Source organism: Pipistrellus hanaki (assembly GCF_964339955.1).
Source record: "Pipistrellus hanaki genome assembly, chromosome: 2".
Classification (NCBI taxonomy): domain Eukaryota; kingdom Metazoa; phylum Chordata; class Mammalia; order Chiroptera; family Vespertilionidae; genus Pipistrellus; species Pipistrellus hanaki.
The window spans coordinates 156,110,578-156,137,448 of record NC_140504.1 but is presented as its reverse complement, the minus strand read 5'-3'; the positions used below and the strand labels follow the sequence as shown (position 1 = coordinate 156,137,448).

The 26,871-nt window shown below is 36.7% G+C and overlaps 1 protein-coding gene across 3 annotated transcripts in view; it reads left to right on the top strand.

Annotated features, from left to right (window-relative positions):
- The window catches only part of LEPR (leptin receptor), an 81,332-nt gene that overhangs the window by 35,727 nt on the left and 18,734 nt on the right, over nt 1-26,871 (top strand). For all 3 annotated transcript variants that reach the window (XM_084871356.1, XM_084871355.1, XM_084871357.1), the window contains exons 5-13: nt 12,187-12,392; nt 13,895-14,037; nt 16,121-16,265; nt 19,750-20,040; nt 20,181-20,298; nt 21,158-21,357; nt 23,740-23,888; nt 24,855-25,014; nt 25,126-25,208. In XM_084871356.1, the coding sequence (XP_084727482.1) occupies nt 12,187-12,392; nt 13,895-14,037; nt 16,121-16,265; nt 19,750-20,040; nt 20,181-20,298; nt 21,158-21,357; nt 23,740-23,888; nt 24,855-25,014; nt 25,126-25,208 (1,495 nt within the window). The remainder of the gene's footprint in view (nt 1-12,186; nt 12,393-13,894; nt 14,038-16,120; nt 16,266-19,749; nt 20,041-20,180; nt 20,299-21,157; nt 21,358-23,739; nt 23,889-24,854; nt 25,015-25,125; nt 25,209-26,871) is intronic.

Sequence of the window (26,871 nt, the reverse complement as noted above, 5' to 3'; positions counted from 1 at the left end):
TGGGCGAAGCAAAAGTTATTGACGAAGAAATAATATTGTCTTAAGGTTGGACTAGTGAGAGGTCAATTTTGCCAGATATAACAGAACAGTACAATAAGATATGAATAATATCTATTGATTTGACAATGTGGAAGTAATGGAAACTTTGGCCAGAGCTGTTTCAAGGAGTGGAAAGGAAGGTAGCCAGAACCAAAAGAAACTCGGGGGAAGGAGCCTGAAGAACTGACTTCTGAGGAGTCTGTACTGGTTCCTCAGCCACTTGACGGAGGACCCTGCAGAGAGGAAACTCATATATCTGAGGAGGGGATGCTAGACCGCCCATATTGATGGGTCTCTGAGGAGGCATGTTATGGCTGGTTCTGAGAGTGTGTGTGTGTGTGTGTGTGTGTGTGTGTGTGTGTGGAAGACCTGGTTACTGAAATCAACTGCAGCTATCCAGGTTTGGAGACTTTGCTGGGGTGATGACTAGGAAACAAAACAAGAAGGATCAAGTCCCTTGTTGGTCCATCAGCCTTCTAGTGTCCTAGCACCCAGTATAGGTGAGGTTAAACAGCATTCAGGAGCTGTGCAGGGTTCAGCTGCAGCATGGGAAAGCAGAGTATAGAGGGTGGTTTTGAAGATGAGAGACAAAAGCTTCTCCAGCACAGCTCACCCCATTGGCTACATGGCAGCCACACGCACCTTTGTACATACACTGGACCTACGACTTCCCTGTCGCTTCATGCTTTCACTTACTAAGTTGCAACTACATTTTGAATAAAAGGAGACACCAAACTAGGGAGATGCTATGTGCCAGTGGTCGTTGTATCCATTTCTGTGCAACGTTTACAATTCTGATATCTGGGCAATATTAATTTCTCCTTGCATTCAGACACAGTCTCACCTAAATGAATATTCTGTAAACTACATACTAATTCGTAAAGTTACCACCACCAATAATCCTTATGTAAAATGATAGGAGAAGGAGGTGATTCAGAGCAAATGACTTAATATATAAAAATAAAAATAAAAATTACTTAAAAAAAAAATAAAAAAATAGTTAATATATAAAAATAAAAAAGTAGTTAATAATACATATACAAAATACAGTTAATGTAAACCAAAAAGGAAAAATATATGCTTAATGGACATCATCTTCATTTTTGTGCTAATTATCAGGCTGTGGTTAATACTTATAACTTACGTTGAACTATTTCTTAAGGTTGTCCCAAGAGTAGCCTAGGTAGGGTGTCCTTGCTGTCAGACCTGACATTGAATGTCTCTGTGCTAATAATTTCCACATCTCAGTGCTGGCCCCTAGATGCTACCACTGATGAGTCTAAAAGCCCCTGCCATCCCTGCTCCTCTGTGCAGTCCTCATCAGGGCCAGTGTCCTGAATGGGGGTGTCTGATGGATGAGGACGTGCCCTCACTGCCAGTGTTTTGGCCTTACAGAATGGTGGATTTTCCACTCTGATGCTGGACAGCCCAGGCACTGAGATAAATTTCCACAACAGAAATGTCTGGACTATAAATCCAAGAGGCCCAAGAAGCCTAGCAGAGAATGGGAAGGTTGAAAGGTGGAGGAATACAGGTAATGCCAGGTTAAGGGTGGACATTTAAAGTATGGAAAGAATGAGCTTATTTCTAGTCTATAGAAAGGGACCCAGCAGGGAGAGAATAGTTGAAGATATGATAGAAAAGGATCTATTGGAGGAATATGATAGACAGTGAATAGTTGAATAGGCAAGTTCCAGAAAAAGAGCACAGATAGAATGAAGAACATTCACTTTGTCTTCTGAGTACTGAGACACTAAAGGAAGCCTTACGGGAATGAAGATATAGCTGAAGTTTGGGGAAGAACATTTCCTGTTTTATTGAGTAAAACAGATTTTAGCACAGAGAAAAGAATTCACTTGCAACGCTTTGGATCATTATCAACAACTCACTTTTTATTTTAAGTACACAAAGTACACAAGTGTAATTGCAAAATTACAATTTACAAGCACTTTGTTCTACCTTTCAAAAATGCCACCAAGTTGTTGACACATTTATGTGCAAAACAGATTAATGCCTGCTACAAAGCATTCTTTGTGAAAATGAAAACTCTAATAACAGGGGGGAAAAAGACAAAAGCATCATCATCATCATCATCATCATCATCACATAAGTTTAAAAGATAGTTTTTAAACCTGGGTTGCAGGTTTGATCCGAGGTCCTGGTCAGGGTGTGTGTGTGAGGCAACTATTTGACGTAGTTTCTCTCACATTGATGCTTCTCTCTCTTCCACTCTCTCCCTCTCTCCCGTTTTCTCAAAAAAAAAAAAAAATCAATAGAAAAAATGTCTTTGGGTGAGGATTAACAAAAACAAAACAACAATAAAAAAGAAAATTATGGTAAATTAACTAGATTTTTTAAAGAGCTTGCTCATATGACGAATATAGCAGATTCTTTTTACCTGCTTTTATTCTTAACTTGGATTTCTAAAAATATCAGTACATGCAAACCTGTCCTAAGTGCATTCAACTTGAGAAGCGGTCTGTCCTTTATGCCACATTAACTGTTCTATCCTTTGTATGATTTGGTTAAGTTTTAAATCAAAATCACCTTCTGTGGACATGAGGAAATTCACAGGAGAAATCTTTCAAATGCTCCCATGTGTAAATAGTTATATTTTTAAAAATAACACCTAATATTTATAAGAGTTTGAAAGTCCTATAAATGTGTCCCTTAAGGGAAAGCAATGTTTGAGCTCGGATATTAATGTTTGTCAGAGAATCTGAAGGAGAGATACCAAAAGAATGAGCTATTTTGGAACTGCTTTAGACCTTTTATCTTAGACCTAGGTTGGAAATCCTCTTCTTCCTTCATGAGTTGCCTACTGTGTATACCAGGTACTGAGCTGAGTGTGGGGAACAATGTTAATTCTACTCAGCCCTTGCTCTCCTGGAGCTAATAGTAGGGCATAATAATGTTTGAAAATGCTGTCATGTAATAAACACAGGGGCACATGGAAACATACTACAAGTATCTGCCAAGATGCTGAGGGGGCAGAGAAGACTGAACCGGATAGAATGAAGAGTATTTGTAACGGTCTGTAGACATTTGAAGACTTGAAACATTGCATGTGGTTGGGTCTGGAAGTTGGAAGATGATGACAGATAAATGTGGATGACTAAGCAAGGGATATCCAGAGAGTTTGGACTTTGGTAACTCCCGTTTAAAATATGGATTTCCTTGGTCACACATTTTCATCAAGTAGCCACTCCATTTCACTATACCTAGTTTACTTGGTTTCTTCACTATTACTTCTGTCAGCTCTCTTGGTGATTTAGACATCCACATGGGTCATCTTCAATTTCTTGAATGCTTTACTTTCACTATTCTTAATTTTTTACTCCATTTAATTAACCCTTTCTCATGACATACCTCAGACCTTGTCATTAATGATAAGCATGCTATTTCTATAATCCCTATTTCAAGGATCCCACACTTTGATCCTTTCTTCTCCTACCTCTTATGTTAAGCTTACTTCCTCAACCTCAGGAGTAATTCTCCATGTTTAGAGTGGCTCTGCCTTTTGGGGTACCTGAATATGACACAGGGTTGGGGAACTCAATCAGAAATATTGCTGATTCAAGAAGACAGAGATAGAAGTTCAGATGGTATAAAGGGGCTTGAATTCATGGAGCAGAGTACTGAAGCAGGGATGTACACAGAAACTATTATGGGGTCCCCTTGACTGTTTGACTGGATATCAGTCTGCCATGTTGGTAGATAGGAAATCTTCTTGGGAAAGAACAATTACCAGGAGCTATAAGCTAAACAATCCCCAGAAGTCACATGGGACCAAGAATAACTAAATTTTCCAATAAGCAGATTGGAGAGACCTTGTTGGATGTCAATGACTTTCAGTAGAAACCCCATAATAACCTACTTTCAAGTGGGGCCAGATTACTCCTAGAGTCAAGGTTTTTCTATACTATCTTCCCCCAAACTAAAAAGAAGCTTAAAGGCATAGACTAGTGCTGAAGTAACTTAAGTGCCAGAACAAAATCGTCCATTCTTTTAGAGTAAGACAATACAACCCAACACTCAAAAGCATAATATTCACAATGTCAGGAATCCACTAAAAAATACTGAAGGAACAGGAAATACACGTTTCTGTATATGAAGTAACAGAAAAATATAACCCATAACCAGGAGAAAGATAAAAAACAGTCAATAGAACGAGACCCAGAAATGACAGAGATGATAGAATTAACAGACAAGGATAGTTAGTATGAATATTCTCCACATGCTCAGAACATAAGTGACCATTGCATCCAAAACAACCAAATGAATAACCAAACAGATTGTGTGCGGTGACCAGGGACAAGCAAATGACTGAGCAGCAGGCTGCGTGGGGTGACCATGCTGGCAGGGGGGTTAGTGAAAGGCAACCAAAGGACTGAGCAGCAGGCTGTGTGGGGAAACCAGGCCTGCATGGAGGGCAGTTGAGGATGACCAGGCTGGCAGGTGGGAGTCAGTGAGGGGTGACCAAACGACTGAGCAGCAGGCTGTGTGGGACAACCAGGTTAGTGAGGGTCAACCAAACAACTGAACAGCATGCTGTGTAGGGCAACTAGGCTGGCCAGGGGTAGGGAAGTTAGGGTAACCAGGCCGGTAGGGGGGCAGTTGGGGGCGACTATATTGGCAGTGGGGGAAGTTGGGGCTGACCAGGCCAGCAGGTGAGCAGTTATGTCCTGGATTGTGAGAGGGATGTCTGACTGCTGATTTAGGCCTGATCCATATGATAGGGCTTAAACTGGCAGTTCAGACATCCCCCAAGGGGTCCCAGATTGGGGAAGGTGCACGCTGGGCTGAGGGGACCCTCCTCCATGCATGAATTTCATGCACTGGTCCTCTAGTCTATATATATAAAAGGCTAATATACAAAGTGTCCCCTTGGGAGTTTGACTGGGAGAACTGGAGTTCTATCACTCGCTATGACATTTGCTGACCTCTGGGCATGGTGTGGAACATGGTGGGTGACCAATGGTGGTGGTGGGGTGCTGAGAGAGCGAAGGAAAAAGGAGGCAGAGAGGTGGGGAGGTGGGGACGGGGAACAGTGCAGTAGTGGCATGTCTGGATGGTAAGGGAAAAAGGAGGTGGGAGGTGGGGAACCCAATCAGCCATGATAGCCAGCCAGGCCTAGGGACTCTACCTGTGCACAAATTTTGTGCACCAGGCCTCTGGTCCTATATAATAGAACCTTAATATGCAAATCAACTGAACAGATGACCAACCGGCTGAACAACTGGTCACTATGATGTGCATTGACCACCGGGGGACAGACGCTCAATGCAGGAGCTGCCTCCTGGTGGTTAGTGCACTCCCATAGGGGGAGTGCTGCTCAGTCAGAAGTTGGTGAATGTAGTGGCTATGGTGGGAGCCTCTCCCACCTCCATGGCAGCATTGAGGAATAGCAAGCCAAGCGGTATGGATCAGGAAGCAGGTGGGCGGTAAGGAGCTGGAGGTCTCGGACTGTGAGAGGGATCCTGAACATCCCCCAAGGGATCTCAGATTCCAAGAGCTCATAGGCTGGGCTGAGGGACACCCTCCTCCAGTGCACAGATTTTGTGCCCAGGGCCTTTAGTAAGGATATAAAATGTGAAATGATGATAAAAAAGAACCAAATGAAATTTTTAGAGAAGAAAAGTACATTATTTTTAAAGTAAATAAAAGTGCTCAACATTAATTGGGTCATTTTAGAAATAGTGTTATTCGATCAAGAAACATTTAGTGTGTACAGGCCACAGTTCTAGGTTCTGTGAGAAATATACTTTCCATTCTTCCCTTTTCCCCTTCTTCCTTTCTTTTATCCTCTCCTCCTTCTCTCTTCCTTCCTCCTTATAAAGATGGATTCATGGATTATTTTAATTTATGGGCTATAATCACTTTCATTATTTTATTTTTCAAATTGTCTCATTTGTCTAATTGGAACTTATTCAAGCTGGTCCTTGTGTCCCTTTGATGTGTCCCATCTTTTACAATTATTTTTGAGGACTTCTTATTTTCTGGCATTGCAATGTTTCAGGTTGATTTTATACATTTCCTGCTATAACACTGGAAACTGCTATTTCTCTAAGGAGCCCTGATTCCTTTTTAGTGGAGAATGGTATTTATTTAGCTGGAACTGTATCCTGAGGGAAACAGGGAGACATTGAAGGTAGTTGACCAGGGAAATTCATAGTGATTAGCCCACCATTTCTAATCATAAGTGTCATCAAAGCACAGACACCCTTTGAGAAGCTTAAAGAGCTATTATAGTTGCCTCCTGTATGCACCCTTACCCAGGAATGAACTCGAAAATTGAGTATGTGCCCTGACCAGGAATCGAACCTGAAACCTTTTGGTGTACAGGATAATGTTCCAACTAACTGAGCTACTGGGCCAGGGCCAGTAATTTTTGTTTTGGTTATTTTAAGCCAATGTATCACTTTTTTATTTTGAAATATTGATCATCATTTTAATCCTTATAGTTTAAAAGTATCAAATTTTTAGAGAATCATTTGATGTTCATAAATACTTAAAACTTTTAAAAGTCTTTTTGAAGGTAAAAGGAGTTCTTGTGCTGACTTTGGCAAGTAGCAAAGCTGGTCCAGGTTCCACACAAACTTGGAAAAATTTCTGTTCTCTTAAATATGGCAAAGATCGAATGTTTTCCTCAATGAAAAAAATAATTTGAAATAATTATATAATTCTCTAATGTTCTAATTTATAGAAATACTAACACAGCTCATATTAAGAATTCTTTAGTTGTGTCCCCTAAAGTCTTTATTTTCCTTTACATAAAATGACAATGACAACAGAGAAATTTATCTTCTAATAATAAAGCATCTTGGGTGTAATGCTGAAGATGGAAGGGCAAGACTTCATATGATGTCTACCTTCTCTCTGAGCCTCAGTTTCTTATCTATAAAGTAGGTGATACTAGTTCCCACATAAGGTGGATTAAAACATTGTAGTAGATATTGATTTTCAAGGAGTTTCATGTAAATTATAAATATATTATGTTATGTAATTTGCTGATGTATTTAATGTTGTTTCTCTGTTTCTGTGTCCTTTACCTATCAAGTATCTACCCCTAAGGAATACAAAGTGTTTTTGGCCTGTAGCTAGGATTGAAATTTTTTTTTCTTAAAGGACTAAATAGCCAATATTTTATTATTTAAAAAATATTTTTATTTATTTCAGAAAGGAGGAGAGAGAGATAGAAACATCAATGATGAGAGACAATCATTGATTAACTGCCTCCTTCATGGCCTACACTGGGGATCGAGCCTGCAACCTGGACATGTGCCCTGGCCGGGAATTGAACTGTGACTTCCTGGTTCATAGGTGGATGCTCAACCACTAAGTCATGCCAGTCAGGATTGGTAGACAATATTTTGGATTTTACAGGCCATAGTGTCTCTGTCATAACCTTGTTGCCATAGTTAATACAAAAACAAATGAACATGCCTCTTTTTATGGACACTAACATTTGAATTTCATTTAATTTCCACATATCATGGAACGTTTTTCCTTTTCCTCTCTCTCTCTCTCTCTCTCTCTCTCTCTCTCTCTCTCTCTCTCTCTCTCTCTCTCTCTCTCTCTCTCTCTCATCTCTCTTTCCTTCTTCCTTTTAAGAAAACATTTGAAAATGTAAGAAACCGTTCTTAGCTCACAGGCTGTTCAAAAGAGGTATTTTTCGCTTGTGGGCTGTAGTTTCCTGACTCCTGCTTAGAACATTTGAAAATTAGTTTTAGATTGATTCTTAGCATTTTGAGATAGGGTTTTCTGTTGGAGTGGCTTGGGAAATTTCTGAATAGAGATGGTTTTAAGAAAAAACTAATTATGAATTACTGTGATATGTATTCTATAGTTATATACAGTCATTATATATAGTTACTCTGAATTTTTGCTATATATTTTTATCTTCTTTGTATATATAATATTGAAATTTTAAAGAAAACAAAGATTGATTAAATAGAACACAACAGTGATGTGTCAAAGAAACCAAAGAGTTAATCTAATTGGTTATCAGCCCTATTCTACAATTATCCACTGTATTTAGAAAAGCATGGCATTTGCAAGACCATCTAAGACTAAGAGATTATAATTCTAACTTATCTTTTATTTTAAAAAGAAAAATATTACTAGAAGTTTTTATCCTTAAAAACATAAAAAGTATTAGTGGAAAATATATGTCTTATTATCAGTTCAGTTCTATTTTTGCCTTAAAATTTGGGAGTTCTTCAGTCAACGCTTCTGACATAAAACCACCATTTATTCAATTTGTTCCATATTCCTTTGAGAAAAGCTTTTATCTTAATATGTGAAAAACACATCAAAGGCAAGGCATAATATTTTTTAAAATTACATTTTACTGGCTTTGTTTAAAGATTTATATAAAATGGAAAGTGCTAAGTCAATCCACCTCTGATTAAAAACAGTATTTTATGGGTATACAGCACTTTAAGTTTTCAAAGATACTTTTATGTAATTGTCTTTGATATTTACTACAACCTTGTAGAGATAGATATTGCAGGCATTTTCTCTGTTTTATGGATTAAGGAAACTGAGGCTCCTAAAATGCCATTACATGCCTGTGGCTCATAAGCAAACACAATAATTTGAGTTTAAGTCTCAGTATGAATTTAGTGTGCTTTTTGCAGCAATATTACTTCTTACTCAGTGCCCAGTAGACTGCTTTACACATTAAAAGGTCTGTATATGTTGTTTCCTGATTGGTATTTTAGAACTAAATTAATACTAAAGTCTGATAAATTGTGAAAATTTATCATAATTCAAAACATTTAATGCTAGTGGGATGTGTATGGAAAGACTAGGGTACATTTCTTTCATGATGTGTTTATATCTGAATGCACATGTATATGCTAGTTAGCACAATTTCTAAAGCAACACTTCCTCCACACTGAATTTGTAATTGGTATATTTATCACTTACAGTTTTTTTTTTTATCCAAAAAGACCAAAACATTTCTGAAGGCAATGATCATGCCCAAATAATACTACTCTCTCTCTAGCCCCAAGTTTTTTTTGTTTGTTTGTTTTTCTTTTTCTTTTTTTTTTTTTTTAAGCATAGAGTGGTTTTCATAGAAGGAAGCTGGTCTTTATGGACAGAATGGGAGTAGCTCAAGCAAGATAGGAGGATGGGGGGCATGTAACCCCTCCCGCCCCCGCCAACACTCACTCTAAATCTTCTCGCTTCAACAAGGCTTAGACTAGGGGACCATTCAGATTAAATAAAAACCACTAATAAACCAGAGATAACAACTCTCTGTGTCTTGGTCTTTATGCCTTGAGTTAGGTAACCTTACCCAAATAATTATAATTAATTTTATAAAAATATATTTTTATTGATTGAGAGAGGAAGAGAAATACAAACATCAATGATGAGAGAGAATCATTGATTGGCTATCTCCTGCATGCCCGACATTGGGGTTTGAACCCACAACCCAGGCATGCGCTCTGACTTAGAACTGAACTGTGACCTTCTGGTTCATAGGTAGATACTCAACCCCTGAGCCACGCCAGCTGAGCTGTAATTAAAATTTTGTTAACCCATTCATTTTTAGATTTACAGTGATAGTCAAAACATTGTATTTGAATTCTAATTCCTCCATGTCCTTGTTCAACACTTGATATGATTAATTTTTTTAATTTTAGCCATTTTAATATGTGGATAGTGGCATCTTATTGTGTTTTTAATTTGACTAATGATGTTAGGCTTCTTTTCAGGACCTTATTTTCATTCTTATATCTTCTCTGGTGAAAGGACAGTTGACATCTTTGCCTATTTTTAAATTGGGTTGTTAATTTTAGAAATTACGGATTAAGGAAACTTAATTTTTTGAGCATTCTTTTTTTCATTTTTTAAATTTAGGTATTATATGTGTACATATCTTACCATTGCCACCCCCCCCCCCACTCCCGTACATGCCCTAATCCCCCAGAGTTTTGCGTCCCTTGGTTATGCTTATATGCATACAAGTTCTTCAGTTGACCTCTTATCTCCCCCATATCTCCCTAACCTTCCCGCTGTAATTTGACAGTCTGTTTGTTGCTTTACTGTCTCTGTATCTATCTTTTTGTTCATCAGTTTATAATTTTCTTTATTATCCATAAATGAGTGAGATCATGTGGTGTTTTTCTTTCATTGACTGGCTTATTTCACTCAGCATAATGTTCTCTAATTCCTTTTTTATGGCAGCATAGTATTCCATTGTATAGATGTACTATAGTTTTCTGATCCAATCATCTGCTGACAGGCACCTAGGCTGTTTCCAAATCTTAGCTATTGTGAATTGTGTTGCAATGAACAAAGGGATGCATATATCCTTTCAGATTGGTGTTTCTAGTTTCTTAGGATATATTCCTAGGAGTGGTATTACTGGGTCAAATGGGAGTTCCATTTTTAGTTTTTGAAGGAAACTCCATACTGTTCTCCACAGTGGTTGCACCAGTCTGCATTCCCACCAGTAGTGCACGAGGGTTCCTTTTTCTCCGCATCCTCGCCAACACTTGTCATTTGTTGATTTGCTAATGATAGCCATTCTGACAGGTGTGAGATGGTACCATATTGTTGTTTTGATTTGCATCTCTTGGATAATTAGTGACTTTGAGCATGTTTTCACGTGCCTCTTGGCCTTCCTTCGTTTTCCTTTGAAAAGATTCTATTTAGGTTCATAGCCCATTTTTTGATTTGATCATTTATCTTCCTTTTATTAAATTGTATAAGCTGTCTATAGATATTGGAGATTAAACTTTTATCAGTGATAACATTTGCAAATATGTTCTTCCATAGAGTGGGCTTTCTTGTTGCTTTGTTGATAGTTTCTTTTGCTGTAAAAAAGCTTTTTATTTTGATGTAGTACCATTTGTTTATTTTCTCTTTAGTTTCCATTGCCTTAGGGGCAGTATCAGTGAAGAAGTTCTTTTGGCATATGTTCGAGATTTTGCTGCCTGTGGATTCCTCTAGTATTTTTATGGTTTCCCGTCTTATGTTCAAGTCCTGTATCCATTTTGAGTTTATTTTTGTGTATGGTGTAAGTTGGTGATCTAGTTTCATTTTTGCATGTATCTGTCCAATTTTTCCAACACCATTTATTGAAGACTGTCTTGACTCCATTGTATGTTTATGCCTCCTTTGTAAAATATTAATTGAGCATAGTGGTTTGGGTTGATATCCGGATTCTCTATTCTAGTCCATTTATCTATACTTTTGAGCATTCTTTAAATCTTCTGGGTACAAGTGCTTTATCAGGTAGGTGATTGACAAATGTGTTTTCTCAATTGATGGCTTGTCTTTTTGTTACTTTTGATAATGTCATTTGAAGAACAGAAGTTTTCAATCTTTATAGAAGTCTAGTTTATCATGTATACATATAATACCTTAATAAAAAATGAAAAAAGAAGTCCAGTTTATCAATTTGTTCTTTTTTAAAAAAATTAAATCTTTATTGTTGAAAGTATTACTTATGTCTTTTATTCTCCTCATTGCACTCTCCTATCCCACTTCTCCCAAGCCTTCACCCACTACTGTCTCTGTCTTTGGGTTATACATATATGCTTATGAATTAATCAGTCACTACTCCACTGCATAATAACTTATTTCCCCCTTCCTAAGCTTGGAGTTAATGTCATACATTTTACTTCTACTTACGGTATAAACCTCACACTACATGGTAATTACTTTTGCTTTAGATCATTTGTAAATATTTACCCTCCATTAAATTTTATTTCTTTGTGTAGAACTAGACTTTCATTTGCTATCTTCATTTTCTTTTTGCCTGAAGGACTTCCTTTAACATGTTTTATAATGCAGGTCTCATGGTGGTGAATATTTTCAGTTTTGGTATGCGTGCAAAAAAGTCGTCATTTCACATTTATTTTGAAAGATATTTACGTTGGGTATAGGATTTTAGGATAGCAATTTTTTCTTTCCTTTTTGTTCTTTTCTTCCTGCTTCTATATTTCTGACAGCTAACCTGTTTTAACCCTTATCTTTGTTTCCCTGACATAATGTATTGCTTTGCCAATGCCCTTTATGATGGGTATCCAGAATAGCTTATTTCAATTTGGATTTTGTGTCCTACATTTTAAATATAGTCAGTACCTTTACATCTATATCAATGTTTGCCTCTTCTTTTTCATGTAGGCCTGAAGTGTTAGAAGAATCACCACTGGTCCCCCAGAAAGGCAATTTCCAGCTTGTTCAGTGCAACTGCAGTGCTCACAAATGTGAATGCCATGTGACTGTGCCAGCAGCCAAACTCAACTGCACTCTCTCTATGTATTTAAATATCACATCTGGGAGAGTGATTTTTCAGTCTCCTTTAATGTCAGTTCAACCCATCACTATCGGTAAGTTGTACATAAGAAAATCACAGATCTAAACATCAGTCATATAAACAGATTAAACACGGATTACAAAATTTGTCAACGGCTTATCTCACTTTGACCAACTCTGTAATCATGGTAAATGTAGTGCTAGAGAGTATTGTGAGCAGCTTCTGGAATGGTTGTAGCTTTCAGTCATTAGGTAGTAACAGTAGTATTGCTATCTTTGCAATTATAACCTAACTTATTGCTTGAAAACAGTTTTATTTCTTTAAATCCTGGATCTGTCTAATGATATATAAAGTATTTGGTTATCACATTTTTCATCTCAGATAACTATTTATGATAATAATTAGGAGATTTTTTTTCTTGGATTTATTCCTTCAATAAGTATTTCTTAGAGTCTCATGATTTGGGAGCCAGGGAAAACAGTGGTGAAGGAGACAAAATTCTTGCCTCACAGAGTAGGGACAAATAATAGTGGGCAGAGATAAACAAAAAGTAAACAAGGAGTAATTTTCTATACAAATATGAGCAAAAGAAAAACTCAATTAACAGGTAATGCTCCATATTTTCAGTTCAAATATCCCCTGACATTTTTTGACCAATTTGAATATGTCACTACAAATGTGACTAATATAAGTAAATGTTAACTTAAAATATTTAACTTTTTCATTCAGTTTTGTGTATGTATGTTAAATTATATATTTCTAGAGGCCTGGTGCATGAAAATCGAGCATGGGGATGAGGGGATCCCTTAGCCCACCCTGCACCCTCTCCAATCTGGGACCTCTTGGACATCTCTCTCACAATCTGGGATCACCTGACTGCCTGCCTGATCACTCCTAACCTTTCTGCCTGACTGCCTGATCACCCCTAACCACCTATGCCTGCCTGCTTGATTGCCCCTCTGCCTGCTTGCTTGATTGACTCTATCTGCCTCTGCCTGATGGCCTGATGCCCCTAACTGCTCTCCTCTGCCAGCCTGATCACTCCTCACTGCTCTCCCCTGCCAGCCTGATTACCCCTAAATGCCTCTGCCTAGGCTCCCATCACCATGGCTTTGTCCGGAAGGATGTCTGGTGTATCCGGTCTAATTAACATATACTCTTTTATTAGTATAGATAATTATCATGTAATTATTAATATATAATTATATAATATATAATTTAATAGTGTTACTATTTTCTCAGCTCATATTTCCTTAGGTAGTTTATATATAAACTTTTTACTCATATCTTTGCATCATTGTTTTTGACATCACTAGTCACTTTTCTAGATATCTGAAACAATTTTCCTCACAATTTTTCCTGTACTTCTTTCTAAGTTATTGGGGGGATATATCACTTTTTGAATCTACATATGACATTATATTTTAACATTAAGACTTTCAAATAATGTGTCCTCCAGATCACCTTTTAAGTAGTTGAAAGAACAAGATATGCTAAAATTTCAATTTGACTTCATTTGATGATTATCACAAGAAATGCTTGACTAAAACATGTTTTTGTTTGTTTTTTCTTAAGTGAAGCCCAATCCACCATTAGGTTTGCATATGGAAATCACAGACAGAGGTGGTTTAAATATTTCTTGGTCCAGTTCAACATTGGTACCATTTCAACTTCAATATCAAGTGAAATATTCAGAGAATTCTACAAGTAGGAGAGAAGTAAGTATATTTTAGTAAAGGAAAAGTTGAGACGCAACTAAAGTAAAAGGTGAGACCCATCCAAGTTCCATAGAAAGTGCTCTCCGCATACCAAATGTGCCTGCTCCTGTAGAGCAGAATCCTTTATAATTTACTATTGCACCACTGGCTTTCATTTAATATCAGCATAGGAACTTACCATATGAACAGCATTCTGCATCTTCTGTAAAATGCTTTTAGACAAATTACTTGACTTTACTCAATGTTGCTTATATATGGATCTATGTTATATATTGGGGAAAATGACAAATTCCTTCCAGAATTTAGTGATAGAGAAAGCTCCTCTTCTAAAAAAAAGTTTACATAGGTATATTAGATTGACCTCTCTACTCTCCCCTCATCTTTGAATTTATTTATAATTTTTTCACCTACCGGTCTTCTTTGATTTCTGATGTTACATTTAATCCTTTAAAAAATGGCTTCGTGTATTTGTTTACATGCAGTGCAGTATATGCATTTGCACTGTAAAGTGCACCACATCCTTCTCCCGCCCCCACCCCCCCCAGTCTTTCTGCAAGTTTTTGTGGAACTCCTGCTAGAAAGCAAGAATGGGAATGCTTGTATCAGGATATACTGGGCTAGTAGACCAAAATGAGAGGAGCTTGGGAGTGCTGGTGAGAGATGGTGGGTTATAGTACTAAATGGAGGTGGGGGAAGATCTCATTGAGAGGCTGACATTTGAGCTAGGATTTGAAGGAGATGGCAATGTAGGTATCTTGGGGGATCCGGTTCCAAATAGTGAAAACAGCCATTCAGAGGTTCTAACCTGGGTGAGAGGCTGGAGGCCAGAGGAGTGAATGAGAGTAAGAGTAAGAGTGCAAATCGAAGCGAATAAAATCAAAGGGAATAGTGGTCTGGTTTCATTCTGTTGCATGGGACTATTCAGTTTTCCCAAACCAATGTAATGTTACTAACCAATTACCTCAATCAAAACCAATCAATCAACTAATTCTATATAATAAAAAGCTAATATGCTAATTAGACCAAACAGCAGAATGGCTGTCTGGATGACCTTCTGGACAACCGTCCGGATGACCTTCTAGATGAAGCCAAGGCTGTGAGGGGTGAGCCCCTTGCCTGAATTTCGTGCATGGGGCCTCTAGTATGCAATAAAAACCCAGAGGGTTAGGGGAGGAGAACAAGAAGATTGTAAAGAACTTCATGGGCCATGCATGGACTTCGGCACTTTGTAAGACTAATTGTTCTGTAATTTAGAGATAAATATCTGTTTTCTTAGATCTGGGCTAACTTTTTTTGAGTCTTCATTTTCATAAAGAGCAGGATAGGAATCCATTTATGATGTGTATGGAAAATCAGAGTTTAGACTTCTCTGGACTTCCGCTTTCTGAACTGTAAAATTGAGAAAACATGATTTTAAATACTAGAGGTGATCTGATATTGTTTAATGGGTTCCTAATGCTTTTCACCACTTTCATTCTATGGTGTCTTGAAGTCTAAGACACAGGAAAGTCCAATAGTTTTAGAGTATATCACTAGAAAACCAAATTTATTCGCTAAGCAATTCTTTGCTGGTGGTTGTTTTATGCAATTAGGCCTCTTAAATATTTTCCTTCTACTTTACAAACTGTATTTTGATTCACTGTAGTTTATCATCAGTCTAAGGTTCTTAAAAATTATTCATGCCCTCCTTCGGTGACGTTTTCCTCTAGGAACAAAACTGTTCTGTTTACCCTGTGCATCATTTCCACCGTGTGCTTTCCAGTTGTCAGCAGGGGCATGACGCTTCCCACTGACACTAGCTATATATCTCAAGATTTGAAAAGTCATATTCATTATCACCCAGTTAAAAATATTTATTTATTGTCATTGTGATTCTCAGACTCATGGGTTATGTAAAATTTTACTGACTAGTGTACCAACCTTTGTTATTTGGTTATTGATTTCTGTTTAATTTCATCTTGGCCAGCTAACTCCTCTATAAGATTTCAGTTCTTTGAAATTTGTTGAGACTTGCTTGTGATCAGTTTCGGTAAAGGGCTCGCAGTGACTTTATACTTTGGTGTTTTCAAATAATATTTAACAGGCTGATGAGATCGTCTCAGCCACATCACTGCTAGTAGACGGTGTGCTTCCTGGGTCTTCTTACGAGGTTCAGGTGAGGAGCAAGAGGCTGGAGGGCCCAGGCATCTGGAGTGACTGGAGCACCCCTGTTATTTTCACCACACAAGGTAGGTTTCTGTAACAGTACCTTCTATTGAAAAGGGAATATGTTTTTGGAAGCTGTGTTTGGTATATTATAAGACTCTTAAATTTTTGTGGCTCTAAACCAGAAAGACGTTTTCTACTTACATTTTGAAAAAGCTAATTTGTTACTGAAAACTTGTATAAGAGCTCCAAGGTATTTTGTTGAATTACAAGATAGCAGTATCTTATTGAATTACATTCTTTTTCAAAATGTACAGTTAATATAAAAGTTTCAAACTCACAAACTCAGAAAGAGAAAGAGAATTATTGATGTAGAGAGAAACATTGATCAGTTGCCCTCCTGCATGGGACTTGACTGGGAATCAAACCCGAAATCTGGATATGTGCCCTGACTAGGAATTGAACCTGCCATCTTTTGGTGTACAGAATGATGCTCCAACCAACTGAGCCACATTGGTCAGGGCTTCCTTAACTCACATTTTGAAAAATCAGATATATTTATTAAAAATATTTTTCTATATATATTGATTTATTGGTTTTAGAGAGGAAGGAAGAGGGATTGAGAGAGATAGAAACATCAATGATGAGAGAAAATTATTGATTGGCTGCCTCCTGCACATGAGGACTGAGCCCACAACCTGGGCATATGCCCTGACTGGGAATTGAATAGTGCCCTCCTGGTTCAAAGGTTAATGCTCACTCACTGAGCCAGGATGGCTGGGCTCAGCTATATTTATTTGATGTACATTTCAAATATTAAAAATTATATTTGACTATTACAGATTATGTAATAAAATATTTTTTTCACTTCAGATGCTTAATTTTGAGAGTTTTTATATTTTTAAAGTTATCTTTAACATCAGATAAACTGTAGCTTATTACAACTTTATTTTACATAGAGGCACATGAGCCTTAGAATAGTTTTATTTATTTAGAATGCTTTATCATTTCCAAATACTTAGGATTTCATTTATTTATTTTTTGAACAGAGGCTACTTGATATATTGCTGTTATAGCAAACAGAAGGCTAATTATCAGTACCTTTATAGTTACCACTTTTTATTCATTGATATCATTGATATTAAAGCTATACCTACCAAGCACCACAGTTAATGAAGCATTGACTATTCCTAATCAAGGAATTATTGATTCTTGTAAAATGAATTGGCTAGCTAAGTTTTTTCATTATAGCTGCTGGGAGGTCTTGGACTTTTAGAAAAAAATCCAGGACTTTTGGTCTAATAATACTGCATTGAGGTTATGCTACATACTGGAAACAAACATTAGAAGTGCTGAATTCTTAAATACCTTTATTAACTGCATTCTTTTTAAAAAATATATATATATATATATTATTGATTTTCCACAGAGAGGAAGGGAAAGGGATAGAGAGCTAGAAACGTAGATGAGAATCATTGATTGGCTGCCTCCTACATAATACCAACTGGAGATCAAACCCACAACCTGGGCATGTGCCCATGGCCAGAATCAGACCTGGGACCTTCAGTCTGCAGGCTGACTCTATCCACTGAGCCATATCTGCTTGGGCCATATTTATATTATTTAAAAAGTTAATATTCAACATTTATCTCATCAATTTCAATACATTTGTTTAGTGGAAATTTTATAAGTTGTTAGGTTTTTAATAAATTGTCTTTCTTATTTTAAGCTAGTATTTTAGCACTTAATAAATGCCAAAATACTTTGACTTTAATCTGACTTCCCAGTTAAGCCATAATTATTCGCATTTGATTTTGAAGTGAATTTTTTTGTGTTTTTATTACCTTTACAACAAAAAGCTTCAACTTAATTTTTTAAAGTTCATTTGTAATCTTTTGAAAAATGGATTATTCAGAGTCTTTTGAAGCAGCTCAGTAACGAGATGTGGAGCACATGGAAGGTAGGTTAATGGTCTCTCAGGTCCCGCTAGGTACTTGTGTGCAGCAAGTAATGTACTATGAGGCTTGAATGCCACTCCACACTAGTTTATAAGCCTAATGCACTGGCTTCTGTTCAGTACTTTCATGCTAGTAAGTTTTTTCCTGTTTATGTCTAACTGCCTATGGTCTGGTATAGATTGTAAATATACTAGTAAAGATATTGGAGTTTAGCATGCTATTGCAGAAAACTTAAAAACTAATGAAGTGTTTTCAATTTTGTTTGTTGGGATAATCCAAAAAATGTCATATAAGAAAACAGATATTCATATTTTATCAGCAGAAAATGAGTTACCTTAAATATACTGATTTTATAATGCATTCTGGCAGAAATAATTTCTTCATTTGTTAACAGTTGTTCATTTTTATTCTATTTCTAATTAAAGATATGGACAAACTATGTTTCCAACCACAGGGGACTGAAAAAGTAGTATGGAATAGTGTATAGGCATTAAAAATAATATTTTAGAAAAATTTTGGTTCCCTTTGTCTTCAAACACAGGAGACTGGCATAAAATAACTCAAAATGATGCTACAGAGCAGTTATATACAAACTTGTTTTGTATATTGGTGCATTAATTTTACATTTCCTTACTAGTTTTCTTATTTAAATCTTATTTCTGTACCTTTCCTGTTAATTTGAAATTTTTATATATCTAAATGAGACAATAGTCCACCATATATATATATTTTTGTGGGGGAGGGATGTTATAGAAATTTAAGAACTCACCTTAAACTTCACTGATTCTTTTATTTATTTATTTATTTATTTATTTAGTTGAGTTTTTACAGAGAGGAAGGGAGAAGGATAGAGAGCTAGAAACATCAAGGAGAGAGAAACATCGACCAGCTGCCTCCTGCACACCCCCTACTGGGGATGTGCCCGCAACCCAGGTACATGTCCTTGACCAAAATTGAACCTGGGACCTTTCAGTCCACAGGTTGATGCTCTCTCCACTGAGCCAAATCGGTTTTGGCAAGCATCACTGATTCTTAAAGCAAAGTCTCATGGAAGACAAGTCATTGTGGAATTAGACCACATTTCACTTTTGTGAAATTTCTACCTATTGCTTAGCAAGTGATCATTACTCATGAAATCATATTCTACATAATAAAAGGTTAATATGCAAATTGTCCCCTCCGGAGTTCAATCAGGAGACTGGGAGTTTGATTGTTTGCTATGATGTGTGCTGACTAGCTGTGGTGGTGGCAGTGGGTGCTGAGGGAGTGAGGGAAGGAGGAGGCAAGAAGGCGGGGAACCTGATTGGCCCTGATCACTGGCCAGGTCTAGGGATCCTACCTGTGCGCAAATTTTATGCACTAGGCCTCCAGTATTATAATAAACTGAAGATATTTATGCAAGGTCAAGTATTTGAGAATGAGAGTGCTTGGGACCCTAAATAGCTGTACACAAATAGGCAGTTATAGCTATTCAGTCTCTTAGCACACTTGTTTTGTTTTTGACAGTGTCATCCCTGAATGCTTTCATGAATCTTTTTTACGTAGTAAATTATTTACACAATATTTTCTTTCTTCATCTGATTTTTCTACCTTTCTTTCCTCATTACAGATGTCATATACTTTCCACCTAAAATTCTGACAAGTGTTGGGTCTAATGTTTCTTTTAACTGCATCTACAAAAATGAAAACAAGATTGTTTCCTCAAAAAAGATTGTTTGGTGGATGAATTTAGCTGAGAAAATTCCTGAAAGCCAGTATAACATTATGGGGGACCATGTTAGCAAAGTTACTCTTCCCAGTTTGAATGCAACCAGGCTGCGAGGAAAGTTCACCTACGATGCCGTGTACTGCTGCAACGAGAATGAGTGCCACCATCGCTATGCTGAACTCTATGTGGTTGGTAAGCACACTGAGGTCTTCTTCCTTTTGTTCCACAAGATAAATTTATCTTATGGACCCTGTATTAGAGTCTCGTTTATTTTCATTAAGCATTTTTTGGTGTTTTTGCTATATATTAATATTTTTATGTGTTTTAAATAGATGTCAATATCAATATAACATGTGAAACTGATGGGTACTTAACTAAAATGACTTGCAGATGGTCAACTAATGCAATCCAATCACTCGCGGGGAGTACTTTGCAATTGAGGTATTATAGGTATGTGTTCTTTTTGCTGTTTTTATTTTTGTGTGGATATGTTGAGATAAAAATTTCCTGTAGAAATTTTTACCGCCATCACAGTATTCTTATAGATATTCTTCTTAAAAGAGGATAGTAGAATATACTTCATTAGAAAGCAGTAACTGCTACTTTAGCCATTTTAATGCCGTATTAAGAGCAAATAATGGCAGAAGGGCTTTTTCAAAGAAGAGGAGAAATGCTTTGTATGCTTTGAGGCAGGGTGTTGATAGGGGCTCAGTTATATAAAAAATGATTTTCTTATCTGTAAAGATGAATGATATTCTTGACTGTATGATTCATATACAAATTAAGAACTGATATCTTCAAAATTATACTGCTTTGAACTAGAAAATAGTCAGACACTGTAATTATGCCATAATTACTATCGACTGTTTTCAGTTTGTTGTAGAATTTAATCTGTATTGAAAGTGTAAGGAAATTATTTTCCTTCCCATCTCAGGGATGCCCACTGCTGCTTTTGGCCTGTAGTTTTAAAATAGTATCACATAGGTATAATATTTGCTTAGCTTTCAAAGTGTTAATATGTTCTCTCTCTAACTGGGTCATTATCTCCTTGTTAGAGCAATGCCATTTAATTTATTTGCATTCCCACTTAGTGTCTAATGAAATATTTAATAAGGGTTACTGTCTGCTTTTATGGAAAGACAAGATTGTGAAGTAGCTGGGAATTCTAAAATAACTATTATATTTTAATAAGGACAACTATTTTCAGGTGGAGCAAAAACGGTACTTTTGAAACAGCAAAGCAGAATTCTCAAATCTTAATGCTTTCATCAATGTTGTATATTAATGAACTGTTTTCATATCTTTCAAGGAGCATCCTTTATTGTTCTGATGTTCCATCTATTCATTCCACGTCTGAACCCAAAGATTGCCATTTGCAGAGAGATGGTTTTTATGAATGCATATTTCAGCCAATCTTTCTATTATCCGGCTACACAATGTGGATAAGAATCAATCACTCTCTGGGTTCACTGGATTCTCCTCCAATGTGTATTGTTCCTGATTCCATGGGTAAGTTAAATTGTTGTGTGTCTTCATTTTTTACTAGCAGATTTGGATTTAGGTTGATTCAGGGAAGTTGTTATATTTTACTATTTTCTGATCATATTAGATTTAAATATTTTTTCTGCTTACAGTAAAATTGATAAGACAATCAGCATTTGAAAGTTTTATTATATTTTAAATTTTTTGTAGCACAATTTCTTTAGCAATAGGAATACTTTCAGCATACTATTTGATGAATGAATTTTAATAATCCTATATAATAAAAGGCTAATATGCAAATCAACTGAACAGCAGAACAATGGGTTGCTGTGGTGCGCACTGACCATCAGGAGGCAGACACTCAGTGCAGAAGCTGCCCTCTGGTGATCAGTATGCTCCCACAGGGGATCACCACTCAGCCAGAAGCTGGGCTCACGGCTGGCGAGCACAGTGGCAGTGGCAGGAGCCTCTTACACCTCCGCAGCAACGCTAAGGATGTCTGACTGATGGCTTAGGCCATCAGACACTCCCGAGGTCTCTCAGACTGTAAGAGGGCACAGGTCAGGCTGAGGGACTCCTCCCCCTCCAAGTGCATTATAGTGTCTATATTAATAAAAGAGTAAGATGCAAATTGGCTGTACCTTCATGACACCTACCAGCCAATCAGGAGTGATTATATGCAAATTAACCCAATAAAGATGGTGGGTTGATTTGCATTCCATGAGCCGAGTGGCCAGGAGAGGAGTGGGATGCTTTTGTCGTTGCCATGGCAACAACACAGGCATTCCATACCACCCTAGCCGCTCCAGGCCTCTGCGAAGCATGGGAAGGCAGAAAGGTGGCTCTGGGCCAGAGCAAAAAGGCAGCTCCTGTTCCAGTGAAGGCTGTGCTGGCAGCCAGGGGAAGGAAGGCCTGTTCTTGCACGAATTTTTTGTGCATCAGGCCTCCAGTTATAAATAATTCACTACTTTGTACTTTTCTCACAATATACTTATGGAAACATTGGGAGTTTTTAAATCTCAATGTTTAATTTAGGTATTCTGATGGTTTTGTAATCTGAATAGTAATAACTCAAGGCTTTAATTTATGATGCTGTGTAGGGAGCAGCACTCAAAACAGCTAAAGTCAAGTGAAGAAGAGAAAATAGACAAGGAATGATAACATTCAAGATGAAATTTTAAATACTCTTTTTAAAAGACATTTTGATTTCAAATGATTAAGAGAATCCTGGGAAAATTTGCTATATCCCTCTGGTATTATTACTGTGAAATCTTTGAGAAATGATCCATTTATGATTGTGCAACAGAGATAAAAGAATACATTCCAGAGCTCTGTACTATTTGGGTGGGAAAAATGCCAAAAATCACCATTTGATTCATTCAAATAATTATACTTTCAAATAATTAGTACACATCAGAATTAAAACCTGCATTTTGTTAAATAGAAGATAAATTCATAATGTTTAGATTTTTTCCCCCCACATAAAGTCACATTGTTGTGCTTGGGCATTGGGACTTTTGGTTTCCAAACATGTTGAGTTGGTGCATTGTCTTTTTCTATTTAAAAACATGTTCTTGCCATTCTAGTCACCTTTGCCTCCATTTCTGTCCCTTGGAAGGTCAATGGGGAGCGGGAGGAGAGGAAGGAGACATATATACTACTATTTGTAATACCTTAAACAATAAAATTAAAAATAAAAACAACTAAAATGGCAGCAGAGTAAGTGGATGCTGTTTGGTCATGCTCCCAGGAACAAACTGGAATTACAACTAAAATACAGAAAAACTTCCTGAATAATCAACAGAAAGCTTGCAGGAAAGAACCCTGACACCCGAGAACGGAAAGTGGAGACCGCATAGACACTGATTTACTTTGTATATTGTAAAAAAGTTAATTTAAAAAAATACAGCTAAAAAAAAGCCTGTTTTTCATAGATTTCAGAGAGCCAACTTTTCACTCTGTAAGACTACCTCTGACCTTGACCCAGAAATGCTTTCTAATAGGTAGTAGGAGAAGAGTTTGAAATTCACAGATGTGGAAATGGATGCAGTGCATATTTTTTGCCTTTAATTAAAGAAACAGAATTTGCTCTTGAGGTTTATCCTGTGTTCAGTATGGTATCTTCTGGATGCAGAGCTAAGGGCTCAATTTCTAATCAGGTCTTACTATAAACAGAGAGATATGGACAATGTATTGATTTTTAAAGAACCAATCTATTTGAAAAATTATCCCTTTTGTATTTATTACATAAAATTCTAGGGGAGCAAATGAGATAAGGGATGTGACATTTTTGAAAAGGAGATACTGCTTTATAAATATAAGGTATGGAGATTATAACATCATAAGAATGGTTTTTTAAACATCATTACTGTTACATATACTGTGTTTTGTTTTGTTTTTAATTTCTAGTAAAACCATTGCCTCCAACAAGTGTGAAAGCAGAAATTACTGCAAAAGTTGGATTACTGAAAATATCTTGGAAAAAGCCAATTTTTCCAGAGAATAATCTTCAGTTCCAGATTCGTTATGGTTTAAATGGAAAAGAAATACAGTGGAAGGTAACTTTTATCTAGAAATTTCTTTAGCTTGCTTCACTAAATGTTATTTCTGACTGTTATAATAACTTTATTTCATAAAACTTATTTTGTTGTCATAAAATTTATTTAGTATATCCTCTGTATTCTGAAGCTATGTTTTTTTACAGTGAACTAAGTTTAACCCTTTAAAGAAATAAAATTTCCCACAATCTATCATTTTCAAAAGCGAGCTTTTATCATTGGTCCCATAAAATGTTTCTTAAAAAAAGCTTGCATGGTTAAATAAGTTTAGGAAACCCTGCATCACTGTATGTTTCTAGTGTAAAGTTATAGTTTATTACATATTAAAGGTTAGGAAAGGTCCTGCATTAAAGAAACATTTATTTGTGAATTTACTTCACCCTATGTTTCTCAAACTTATTTTACCAATAAACCCCTTTTCATCCAACATCTAATAATATTCTTTAGTACACATATTGAATGAATATATTTTAGAAGCTGCTTTTACCAAATAAACCAGAATCATACCCTGAGTTGCAAGTGTGCATATGATGACTTGTGGTGTCAGTTTTCTGATGGCAGCCTGCAAAGACTTACAAACATCATTAGGTCATGATGATTGTAACTGAAATGAGTGTGATCCTTTACCTGCTTATTGAGGAGACTGAATATCAGAGATCCTCTACAGCAGGCCCTATTAACTACTCAATTAAAATTCTCAATAGTTTTTATGGTTAGACGCTTAGTGGACAGAGAACAATTGGGAAGCGAGGCTGCAAGTGAACCAGTCCCAATCTGGTTACAAGAAGGGGACTAAGATAGTCCTTAACCTGAAGGAGTTCATAATCCAAGCCTGATATGAGTATTTTCAAAGCCAGAAGTCATGAAGTCAGTTCACTCTTCGATTTGGAGTAAAATGTACTTCTGGGCACTATAGCCACCTATGTGTTAGTCATGGTCAATCTAATGCATTGACTTATGTTTCAGATGTATGAGGTATATGATGCAAAATCAGAATCTGTCAGTCTCCCAGTGCCAGACCTGTGTGCGGTCTACGCTGCTCAGGTGCGCTGTAAGAGGCTGGATGGACTGGGATATTGGAGTAACTGGAGTGCTCCAGCCTACACAGTGGTCATGGATGTAAAAGGTCTGTAGAGATTTTGTAAACATGTCTTAAAAATGCACAAGTGTGTGTTTCAAATACTACGATTGAAAAGTATTACTTCTGAGAACACGCGTACAACTTGTTGTTTTGCAGTTCCTACCAGAGGACCTGAATTTTGGAGAATAATTCATGAAGACAGCACAAAAAAGGAGAGAAATGTCACTTTACTTTGGAAAGTATTTCTGCTTTTTTATGTTATTCTTCATTGTTCATAATTTTAGGCCCTTCAATCCCATATTTCATTTCCATTTTGAGAGATGATCACAGATAGCTAAGATCCCTAGTGGAGGGTGTATCAGCACAGAGCTAGGAGACTTTGGTTCCATTCTCAGCTTAAGGTATTACAGTTATGTCAGTACTACTTTGGCAAAGTCACCTGAACGCTTTAGCCTCATCTTCATAAAAGTAGGATTGCACCAGATGACATCTAATGTCCCTTCAAGTCCAAGAATTCTCTTTATATTTAATCCTAAAAAAAGTAGATGCCTTCTCCATATGCCTCAAGGACATCTAAAACAAGAGATACTCTATTTGCATGATGACATACAGACAGTGGATATTTCCATAAGCAGTGAATATTCAGCCTAACAATTTTCAAAACATTCTCTCCACCATATGAATTTTGTATCTGAAGTGAATGAATTATATTTTGTCGTCACAATTTTGGGGAAACACAAACATTCAGTCCACAGCAAACATTACCTGTCATTAGGGAATTACAAATTCCAACAAGTGTGTAGAGATACCACTACATACTTCCTAGAATGGTTAAAAAAAAAATGAACAATAAATTGCTGGCAAGGGTGCAAGGCAACAGGCAGTTTTATTCTTTGTTGGTGGGATTGCAAATTGGAAGGTAGTTTGGTAGTTTCTTACAAAGTTAAACATAGTGTTACCATATGATCCAGCATTATACCATTAGCTATTTATCCAGCTGATTTGAAAACTTGTCTTTACATAAATATTTGCAAATGCATGTTCATAGTAGCTTTATTCATAATCACCTCAAACTGGAAGCAACCAAGATATTCTTCCATAGATGAATAGATAAACTATGGTACTTCCATCTAATGATAAAAAGAAATTGCTATAAAGCCACCAAAAGATGTGGATGAATCTTAAATGCATGTAGCTAAGTGGTAGAAGCCCATCTGAAAGGGCTACATAATGATTCCACATACATGGAAAAGGCATAACTGTAGAGAAGATAGAAAGATTGGTGGTTTCTAGGGATTTGGCCGATGAAGAAAAGTTTGAGTAGGTAAAGCACAAGGGATTGTTTATGGTGGTTAAACTATTCTGTAGATTGTCATGGTGGGTACGTAGTATAATGAATACATATGCATTAGTCAAAACCCAGAGAGAGCATACCTTAATGTATGCAAATTAAAAATAAATCATTTAGAATATTGGAGGATGCCAGGATGGAATCCAGACTGGGACAAAAGAATCTAACTGTATTACAAGTGTATGCAAAACCTCACTGAAGGAGGTGGGAGAAAAAAGTGCAGGCCTAAAAAAACTTTGTAAATAGATGGATTCTTAAAACTAAGGCAAAAGAAGTGGCACTATGCACTGGATTCTATTTGATAGTGTTAATTATTATGGGTTAACAATTCTTGTACTACTATACATGTAAACTGGAATTGAATGATCAAGGAAATGGATGTGGATGGTGGGACGCAGGTTATAGAAAATCCAGGGGCAGAAGACCAGAATGATCCATGTGGTGAGGGGTTAGAGTTGGAGACATCAGTATGAGTTTCTATTTAGCTCAATATGGCTACAGATGGATTCATTGAGAAGTATTTATAGATATGAATATTAGTATGCACACAT